This window comes from Melitaea cinxia, chromosome 15 (genome assembly GCF_905220565.1).
Source record: "Melitaea cinxia chromosome 15, ilMelCinx1.1, whole genome shotgun sequence".
NCBI classification, from domain to species: Eukaryota; Metazoa; Arthropoda; class Insecta; order Lepidoptera; family Nymphalidae; genus Melitaea; species Melitaea cinxia.
Genome location: NC_059408.1, coordinates 16,971,240 through 16,982,003, shown reverse-complemented (window position 1 = coordinate 16,982,003; position 10,764 = coordinate 16,971,240). Strand labels below are relative to the sequence as shown.

Sequence of the window (10,764 nt, the reverse complement as noted above, 5' to 3'; positions counted from 1 at the left end):
CTCGCCCACCGCTGGACGATTGCGGCCTCGCGCGCCGCCTCGACGTCGAGCCTGCTTAGGGCCCAGCGGGGTAGCCTGCTCGGGCCCCTCGACCGATCTGCTGACGAGGACGGGGTGGAGACCCCGAACCTGATATAGTTGTGGTCCGAGAGAGTCTCCACCCCCTCCTCCACTCTCCAGTCTGTCACTCTCCGCGCGATTGCGGGGCTGGCGAACGAGAGGTCCACCACGGAACCCCCGCGCAATCGCACGCACGTCTGAACGTTTCCAACGTTCAGGAGTGACAGACCAGAGAGGAGGGCCCAATCCTCGACGGCCCGCCCCCTCGCATCCGTGTTCGGGTTGCCCCAGGCTCGGGACTTGGCGTTGAAGTCGCCGAGAACTATCACGGCTCTCGGCGACTGTCGGCATACCGCAGCTCTAACGGTGTCGAGGAAGACCTCGAAGTCCGCCAGGCTGCGGTTGGGGGAAAAGTAGAGGCCGATGACCGCATACTCTCCCCACGTCACCACGACGTATCCCGAGCCGCGCTCCACGAGTGCGAGGGGGCGGGTGGCGGAACTGCCTAGTGCGACCGCCACCGTGCCGTCGAGATCCCCCAACCAGTTCGGTTGGGGGGGAACCCAGTACGGTTCGCAGACGACGGCCACATCGATCATCCACTGCGCCATGGACTGGGTCAACAAGTCCTGAGCCCTGGCGCAGTGGTTGAGATTGGCTTGGAGGAAGCTGTGATGTCTGATGTGATCCATGGATTACTCAGACATCACAACCTCCACCTCCCCCGCCGCGGCCGGGGGGGCAACGCCGTCTGCGGCTGTCTGGCTTGCGGTCTCTCGGGGGGCCCGGGTTCCGAGGGCCCCCTTTCCTTTCGAGGTCGCAGGCCTGCACCTGCGGCCGCACATGATGTGCCCCGAGGGTTTACCTCCCTCGGCGCACACCACGCAGCGCGGTGTCTTCTCCGGGCAGGAGGCGACCTTGTGCCCCGCGTTCCCGCATTTAAAGCAGAGGTTGCCCCTGTCGACAGACGCCGGACACTTCGGGCGCGTGTGGCCCAACCCCATGCACTTAAAGCAGCGCATGGGGAGCGCCTCCAGGGCCGACACTCGCACCGAGCTCCAGCCGATCAGTAGCCTGCCCCCCTCGGTCAGCGCTTTCGCAACCGAGACGGGGCAGGTTACGACGGTGGAGCCCATGCCGCCGAAGCCGGAGCGGATCGCCCCGACCCTCACCGTGCCGACGTCGGACGATGTCGCCTTCGCGACCGCCGCCGCCACCCTCTCGGGAGTGGCCGTGTCATCCAGGCCCGAGATGCGCACCTGCGCGGTCTTAACGGGCCTGACGACGGTGGCCACGTCCGAGAGGGCCTCCCTGAGCCGGCTGGCGAGCCGGTCGGCCTTCTCCTCTTTGTCGGAACCGGGGATCTCGAGCATCCTCGCTCCCGTCGCCGTATGACGGAAGAGGATGCGCTCGATCCCCAGTTCCTCCAATTTCACGGTGTCTTCAGCCGACCGGAAGATGGAGTCGTAAGTTTGACCCTTCTCTACAGCCGCCGGCTGCAGCTGGACGACGACTGCCGCAGTCTTCGGGGCCTTGAATTTGGCCTTAACCGTCGCCTTTGTTGCCGGCCTTCCGGACTGCTTGGTCGGCTTGGCGGTCGGCTTGGCGGCCGGTCGCGCGGACGACGCCGCGGCTGGCTTGCCAGTCGGCTTCACCGCAGGGGCGGCAGTCCGGCCTTCGACTGCAGGTGTAGATGGAGGGGCGGAGGACTTCCCTTTCCCCTTCCTCTTGCCCTTCCCTCTTTTGACCACTGTTGCCCAGGTTTCCTCCCGGGCAACCGTGGAGGGGGCCGCCGACGTAGTGGCCGCCGTCTCAGGGCGTCGAGGTCCACCAGCTCCCAGTTGGGGGCGGACCGACGGAGCCGGCGGCAGCCTCTCCTCGATCTGCGCCAGCCGGACGTTCATCATATCGCCCAGCGAGCAGGTCAAGGAGTGCTTGAACTCCTCTAGCATGGCCGCCACCGGAAGTGTCGCAGGTGGACCGGCGACTGAGGCGTTGGCAGCGGCGGCGGCGGCGGCGGCGGCGTTAGCGGCCGCTTCCGTCTTCGCCTCGGCGAAGCCGCGCCGCATCGCCTTCAGCTCCGTTTTCATTGCCTCTATTTCGATCCTGAAGCGGCGGTTCTCCGCTCGGAGCCGCCTCACTTCATCGGCCTCGGTCCTAGAGGCAAAGGCGTCGACCACCTCGCTCAGGTCCGTCGCGGACCTCTTCAGCTTTGCGACGAACTCGCCTTTGAGGTTCCCGGATTTCCGGGCAACCTCTAGTATTACGGCGAGTCCCTCGCCCGCGCGCGCCCTGAGTTCCTGCGCGTTGAGCGCAACAACGTCGTCTACGATCGACGAGCCGACGTCGGACTCGTTGTCGATGAGTATGTTTACGGGTTCCGGCCGGACAGGTGCTGGCTTGAGGAACTTTTCGCGGGAAGGACCCGCCGTGGTTCCTCTCGCCTTTCCCCTTCTCGCCGTGTTTATTTTAGCGAGGCCCGCGCCCTCGGCCTCCGTGTCCGAACCGTCACGCCCAGACGCGAAGGTCGAGGATGAGGGCCGCTTCCGCCGTCTCGTTGGCAGAGATTCCCGGTCCGAGGACCCCAAAGCCGTCTCCATATCGGTTCCGCTTTCGTCTGCGCCCAGAGCCGCAAAGCGGTTTCCTGTTTTCCCTTTCGCGAGGAATCTCCCCTTGCGATCTCGCGAGGGGAGACCAGCCCTCGGGCGCGAGGGCTCGTTAGAGCCGCCGCTCCGAAGACTGTTATCGGAGTCCGTGTTCTTAGCCATAGTCGTGTCACCGCCCTTCTCGGGCACTACGTCAACGCCCATATGGGGCGAATCACAGTAACAAAGGGTGCCCTCCCCAGAATCGAACGGGCAGCGTGCATCCGAAGATGCACGGAGGGATTCTCCTTTGCCGGAGGCGCAGGTACCCTCCTGGGGTAGTTTCGTTTTAGTCTTTGTTTCCATGATTAATAGGGCTATTTCACAGCTTAGATTTTTAATCGGGGTTTACTCCCCTAGGCCGCGCGGCTGACAAGCCGCTAAAGGTGCGCCCACACCTACTGGTTTTGGTCCGCGGGGGTCCGAAAACCCCTACCACCCGCTCAGTGCGAGTGGCGTTCCCCTATCCGCCACCGTGGGGACGCGCCCAGTAGAAGTCCAGCAACTCCTCCCCTTGGAGCCTAGGTCCCAGACCTAAGTCCGAGACCCAGGCCCCAAAGGCCTGGGCTGGGAACCTAACCTAACCTTTTTTTTTTTTTTTTTTACGTGTGGAAAATCCTTCATGGACACCCTCCGGTTGGGGGGGCTCGGAGGGGAGTCAGACTCTTACTGAACAAAAACCACACGTGTGTTCCGCCTATGCGCTTGTGGCGAGATCGCGAGGACACAAAGCTCTTTCGCGATCCCGCCGGCGCCTGCCCAGACTAGGGCCCGTCGTCGTCGCCGCAAAAGCGGCAGCGACCCGAGAGAGGATCCCTTGAACACATAAGATCGCCTCTCTCCGTCCTCCTCGGGATCGTGCGATGCGGTCGATAGATCCCCCGACCTATCGCCCGCTGATCCAAACTACGGGGGCGGCGGCTGCAGGTTGGCCAGGTAGGCCCTGCGCCGCCGACCGCGTCTACCGCGACGAGACGGAAGCGAGTTCGGATCCCGTTCCCGCTCCCGCTCCGCCTCCTCCTTCCGCAGCATCACGGCGCTGCAGAAGGAGGAGACGGCGCTCCAGTTCTCCTCGCTGCCGACCATGGCCGAGACCACGGCCGGCAGCGAGAGATCCGCTCCGATGGCCGCCGACAGGGCGGCGCGCTCTTCGCACCACGCCGGGCAGACCGCGCGCGTGTGCTCCGCCGTGTCCTCGGCGCCGGCGTCGCAATGGTGACATTCCGACGTCGGCTCCCGCCCCAGCGCTCGGCACAGATAGCGACCGAAGCAGCCGTGCCCGGTCAGCATCTGCGCCAAGTGGAACGACATCGCACCGTGTCGCCTATCGACCCAGCCGCGCAGAACGGGCCGAATCGCCGCCACCAGCCCCCGACTCGTAATTACGTTCGGGTCCTCGAGATTCTCCGACCACTTCCGGAAGAGGCCGTCGCGAGCTTCTCTCCTCCATCGCACGACCTCTTGCGGACGAGGCGGTTCCTCCCTCAGGCGCGCTTCCGTCACGCGCCAGAAGACCGACGCGAAACCTAACCTAACCTAACCTAACCTTTTTTTTTTTTTTTTTTTTTTTAACGTGGGGAAAATCCGTCATGGACACCCTCCGGTAGGGGGGGCTCGGAGGGGATTCAGACTCTTACTGAATAAAAACCGCCACGTGTGTTCTGCCGCACGCCAATGTGGCGGGGTCACAAGGACGCTGTTAGCTCATTCGCAACCCCGCCGGCGCTTGCCCTTTCGGGCCCACCGCGGTGCAAAGCACCTCGGAGGACGCACTCGAACACGAAGCGCGCCCTCCCCTCCTCGTGGGGACCGTGCAAGTCGGACGACGAATCCCCCGACCCATCGCCCGCGTGGCCCCCCCCGCGGGCAGGGGGACACCCCCCGCCCGCACTGCGCCTGTGGGTACAATCCCGCGCCGCCCCGGCGCCCCAGGCCTAGCCCGGCGTCTCGGCTACGCCAGGCACCTAGCCCGGGGCGGACAATGTCAGCCCGACGAAGCCGACAAAGGCCAGGGTGGCCGCAGTCAAGGCCCTCCAGCCGACCGCAGCCTCGGCGCGAGAGAGCGCCCCCGCACGCCTTAGGGCGGGCGAGCAAACCCGCCCACCCCACTCCCCGCACCGCGTCGCAGTGCCATACCCTCACCGACGGCAACCTACGTGCCACCCCGCACCGCGCACGACCTCTGAACCGAAAGACGGGCTTTCCGGGCCCCCTTCTCGGAGCGAGGAACGAGTCGGCAAGACCGTCAGTCCGCAAGACCCGCCCCCGGTGATCCAAGTCCGAGACCCGTCCCGTCCCGGGCCGAAAGACGAGCCGCAGACCCCCATAAGTCCACAAACCCGCCCCCGGTGATCCGGGACCGAGACCCGACCCCGGCCCCGGAGTTAATCCAGGACCGAGACCCGCCCCTGGAGCGGAAGACAACGTTTCCGGTGATCCAGGACCAGCCCAGAGGACCTTCCCTTCCTTAGGAGCGCGCCCAACGGCCTCGACACCCCTATGCGCTTCCGCGCCTCCCGGAGCGCGACCCAAAGGCCCCGGCACTCCAAACGCGCCTACGCACGTCCTCCCCGCGCCGCGTCGCAGCACCAAACCCTCACCGACGGCAACCTACGTGCCATCCCGCACCGCGCACGATCTCTGAACCGAAAGACGGGCTTACGGAGCCCCATTCTCGGAGCGAGGAACGAGTCGGCAAGACCGTCAGTCCGCAAGACCCGCCCCCGGTGATCCGAGTCCGAGACCCGTCCCGTCCCGGGCCGAAAGACGAGTCGCAGACCCCCATAAGTCCGCAAACCCGCCCCCGGTGATCCGGAACCGAGACCCGACCCCGGCCCCGGAGTTAATCCAGGACCGAGACCCGCCCCTGGAGCGAAAGACAACGCTTCCGGTGATCCAGGACCAGCCCAGAGGACCTTCCCTTCCTTAGGAGCGCGCCACACGGCCTCGACACCCCTATGCGCTTTCGCGCCTCCCGAAGCGCGACCCAAAGGCCCCGGCACTTCAATGCGCTTTCGCGCCCTCCTCCCTGGTTTTGGTCCGCGGGGGTCCGAGGACCTCTACCGCCCGCGTCTCGCTAGTAACGCAGGCGGCACTCCCCTATCCGCCACCCGGGGGACGCGCCCAGGTAGAAGACCAGGAACTCCTCCCAGACCTAGGTCTGGGGCCTGGGAACCTTTTTTTTTTTTTTTTTTTTTACGCTGGAAAATGCATTTACGCACCCCCGCCACCCGAAGGCGACGGAAGTCTGAGACTCCCGGCGGAAAGTGCAATGCCGGACTACTCAGTAAAAACCAGCGGTGCCCTCGTCGTCCTGGTGGGGCGCCACGGGACCACTAAAAGTATTCGCCATGACGCCCCGGACGGTGGGCCTGCCTGCGGGTGCAGGGCAGGCCGCCTCCGGTTGTAGAGCGCTCCCGGGCACCGAGAGCGCTCCCTCATCGCCGCAGGGAGAAGAGGGGCACGCGGAGCGCCCCCGCGCCGAGCCCGATGCAGAGGACGGAGGAGCGCGCCGCCACGCCTCCCCCCCCCCGCACCACACCCGCCGCGGAAGCACCCCGCGCGCCCCCCTCCCACCCGCGACTTGCGGGAAGGAGAGGGGCCCGCGGAGCGCCCCCATGCCAAGCACGATGCGGAGGGAGGGGGAGCGACCCAGCGACGCCTCCCCCCCCACACCGCGCCCGCCACGAGGGCGCCCCACGCGCCCCCCTCCCCCCCGCGACTTGCGAGGAGGAGAGGGGCGCCGGCCGCGCCCCCGCGTCAAGCACGATGCGGAGGGTGGAGGAGCGCGTAGCGACGCCTCCTCCGTCCCGCCGGTCGCCTCCTTCGTAGCGCGTCGGCGTGAGCGTCGGCTTCGCGCTCACGCTCCGCAGCCTCCTTCAGCGAAATAACTTCTTCGCAGTAGGAGGCCACGGCCGACCAGGACCTCGCGCTGCCGAGCATGGAGCGGACCACGCTCGACAGCGCGAGGTCTCCGCCGATGACCGCCACGAGGGCCCTCCGCTGAGGGTCCCAGGCAGCGCACTCTTCTAGCGTGTGGCGCGCCGTGTCAATCGGAGCACCACACTCGTGACAGGCAGGGGTGGCTTCCCTCCTCGCGATCTGGTGCAGGTACTTACCAAAGCAACCATGCCCGGTAAGCACCTGCGTCAGGCGGAAGGTCAGCACCCCGTGCCGCCTTTGGACCCAGCGACTTAAATGTGGACGTATCGCGTCCACCGTCACCGTGCCCGCCGCCGGAGACCCCAGGCTCTCCTCCCACTTGATCATCAGGGCCCTCTTAGCTTGAGCCCTGATGTCCATCGCTCGGTCCATACTACGGACTTGCCCTTCTCCAGCTCTGAGGCTCGACTTTGCCGCGTACACTCTCGCGAACATCTCCGCCTGGAGTTCCCAGGGCGGATCGCCCGCGAGGAGCGTGGCCGCCGTCCACGACACCGTACGGTATCCCCGTATCGGGAGGGCCTTGTTGTCGCGAGACGCGAGAGCGTCGGCGAACACGGGGGCACCGTACAGTGCCATGCTGCGAACTATGCCGACGTATAGACGTCGGCATGGCGAGTCTTGGCCGCCTACGTTGGGCAGAAGTCTGCCCAGCGCGGCGGCGGCTTTCTCGAGCCTCGGAGCGAGCTCTCTAAAGTGCGGACCGAAGCTCCACCGGCCGTCCAGGATTAGGCCGAGATATTTCATCTGGGCCTTGACGGCGATCTCCACCCCCTGGACGACCACACGCGCACCTCGGGGGGGGCCTCTTCGTGGGCCGTGGAAGAGGAGGGCCTCCGTCTTCGACAAGGAGACCCTCAGGCCCAGTGCCTCGATGCGGCCGACCGCTATCGACGCGCCGGTTCGCGCCAGACCGGCCGCCTCTTCGAAGCTGCCGCCCCGGGCCGTCAGCAGAGTGTCGTCCGCGTAGCAGATGACGCTGAGCCCGGGCGGCAGTGGCGTCCGCAGCAACCAGTCGAAGCCGACGTTCCACAGGGTCGGTCCGAGGACGGAGCCCTGCGGAACGCCGCACTCGACGCGACGGCGGTACAGTCGGCCGTCGCCCCCCTCCCATAAGACCTCTCTCTCGCGGAGGTACGCCTCCAGCAGACTCTGGAGATATGGAGGCACGTCCTGATACTTCAGTGCCTCCACAATCGTCTCAACAGGAATGCTGTTGAAGGCGTTCGACACGTCCAGCGAGATGGCCAGGAGAACGTCTCCGCTGGCCACCACCTCCGCGGAGAGGGACCTAAGGGCGTTCAGAGCGTCCAGGGTGGAGCGGCCCGCCCTGAACCCGTACTGAGCGTTCGACAGACCCGGCCCCGACTCGTCGAGGTGCCGGACGAGACGGTCCGCGAGAATCTTCTCGAAGAGCTTGGCCGTCTCGTCCAGCAGCACGATCGGCCTGTACGCGGAGGGAGAGTCGACAGGTCGGCCCTCCTTACGTATCAGGCACAACCGGCCCGTCTTCCACGGCTTCGGGAACTGCCCGGAAGCTAGACACTTGTCGAACAGTCCCCGAAGTTCTCCTCTCAGGTGTTCCAGGGTGATATACAATACTCGCCCCGGAACACCATCCGGCCCCGGCGCCGTCTTCTTGGCCCTGAGACGCTCGAGGGCCGTATCCATCTCCCCCTCCGAGATGCCGGGTGGGGAGGGCGGGTCGAACTCGGTCCGAGAAGACGGCGACGGCGTCGCCATCGTCGGGGGAACATGTACGGGACGGTGCGGAAACAGTTCCGACACCGTCCGCCAGAGGAGATCCGGCGGCATCGTTTCCGTCACGGGGGCGCCCTGCGCGCGAAGCTTGCTTCGCGCAGCGCGATAGGGACGGCCCCATGGATCTCGGTTTAGACCCGCCAGCAGCTCCTTCCAGGCGGCGTCCTTCCCTCGGCTGATGGCGTGCTGCAGGGCCTGCTTTGCCGTGCGGTATGCATCCCGCAGCTCCGCCTCCAGAGCCGGATCCCTGGCGCTGCGCTTCCGACAGCGTTGATACGCCCGGCGGGCGGTCATGCTGGCCGCACGAAGCTCCGCTATTTCGGGCGACCACCAGTACACCGCCCGCCGTCCTAGCGGGCGGCGGCCGACCTTCGGCATGGCCGCATCGCAGACGTTGGGGGCCTGGGAACCTAACCTAACCTAACCTAACCTAACCTAACCTAACCTAACCTTTTTTTTTTTTTTTTTATTTTTTTTATTTTTTTTTTTTTTTTTAACGTGTGGAAAATCCTTAATGGACACCCTCCGGTTGGGGGGGCTCGGAGGGGAGTCAGACTCTTACTGAACAAAAACCACACGTGTGTTCCGCCTATGCGCTTGTGGCGAGATCGCGAGGACACAAAGCTCTTTCGCGATCCCGCCGGCGCCTGCCCAGACTAGGGCCCGTCGTCGTCGCCGCAAAAGCGACAGCGACCCGAGAGAGGATCCCTTGAACACATAAGATCGCCTCTCTCCGTCCTCCTCAGGATCGTGCGATGCGGTCGATAGATCCCCCGACCTATCGCCCGCTGATCCAAACTACGGGGGCGGCGGCTGCAGGTTGGCCAGGTAGGCCCTGCGCCGCCGACCGCGTCTACCGCGACGAGACGGAAGCGAGTTCGGATCCCGTTCCCGCTCCCGCTCCGCCGCCTCCTTCCGCAGCATCACGGCGCTGCAGAAGGAGGAGACGGCGCTCCAGTTCTCCTCGCTGCCGACCATGGCCGAGACCACGGCCGGCAGCGAGAGATCCGCTCCGATGGCCGCCGACAGGGCGGCGCGCTCTTCGCACCACGCCGGGCAGACCGCGCGCGTGTGCTCCGCCGTGTCCTCGGCGCCGGCGTCGCAATGGTGACATTCCGACGTCGGCTCCCGCCCCAGCGCTCGGCACAGATAGCGACCGAAGCAGCCGTGCCCGGTCAGCATCTGCGCCAAGTGGAACGACATCGCACCGTGTCGCCTATCGACCCAGCCGCGCAGAACGGGCCGAATCGCCGCCACCAGCCCCCGACTCGTAATTACGTTCGGGTCCTCGAGATTCTCCGACCACTTCCGGAAGAGGCCATCGCGAGCTTCTCTCCTCCATCGCACGACCTCTTGCGGACGAGGCGGTTCCTCCCTCAGGCGCGCTTCCGTCACGCGCCAGAAGACCGACGCGAGAGCTTCGGCCTCCAGTTCCCACGGGGGGCTGCCGGCGAGGAGACACGATGCGGTGTAGGACACCGTGCGGTACGCCCTCGCAGCCCGCAGCGCGATAGCGCGGTGCAGCCTGCGAATCAGCGACACGTTCCGCGCGCAGAGAGCGCCCGCCCAAATCGGAGCGCCATACAACGCCATCGAACGCACGATGCCCACGAAGAGGCGTCTGCATTTGTCGGCGGGCCCTTCTAGGTTGGGCAGTAGACTCCCGAGCGCTCCGGCGGCGGCCAGAAGCTTCGGGGTCAGCCGCCGGAAGTGTTCGTCGAACTTCCAGCGACCGTCGAGAACGATGCCCAGGTACTTCATCGTCGACCCGACGGCGATCGAAGTACCCCCGACGACTATCGACGTCCCGGGCGGAGGAGCAGCCCTCGGCCCGTGAAAGGCCAGGACCTCCGTCTTCTGCAAGGCGACCTCCAGCCCGAGAGCCCGAATCCTGGCCACCACCTGCGCGACGCCGGCCGTGGCGAGGAGGCCCGCCTCGCGGTGCCCGCCGGCGCGAACGGTGACGAGAGTGTCGTCTGCGTAGCAGATGACCGACACTCCCGGCAACGTGGCACCGCGGAGCACCCAGTCGTAGCCGATGTTCCACAGGAGCGGTCCGAGGACCGAACCCTGCGGAACGCCGCACGACATGGACCGCCTCGACAGACCACCGCCGCCTATCGGGAACTCTACCGCCCTTCCCGCAAAGTAAGCTCCGATGAGCCTACGCAAGTAGCGCGGGATACCGTGGTATCCCATCGCCACCCTCACCGTCTCCCAGGGCAGAGAGTTGAACGCGTTGGTCACGTCCAGCGAGACCGCCCACAACACTCCACCCCGGGAGACCGCCGACTCGGCGAGGTCCCTGAGGTGGGCGATGGCCGCGACGGTCGACCGGCCCCGACGAAATCCATAC

The 10,764-nt window shown here is 66.0% G+C and overlaps 1 protein-coding gene across 1 annotated transcript; it reads right to left on the bottom strand.

Annotated features, from left to right (window-relative positions):
- Nucleotides 1-755: 755 nt before the first annotated feature.
- LOC123660219 lies at nt 756-3,011 on the bottom strand. Its single transcript, XM_045595318.1, has one exon. The coding sequence runs from the start codon at nt 3,009-3,011 to the stop codon at nt 756-758; it is 2,256 nt and encodes a 751-aa protein (XP_045451274.1).
- Nucleotides 3,012-10,764: the final 7,753 nt, after the last annotated feature.

Coding starts and splice junctions, on each gene's coding strand:
- LOC123660219 (XM_045595318.1), bottom strand. CDS start 3,011: ATGGAAACAAAGACTAAAACGAAACTACCCCAGGAGGGTACCTGCGCC.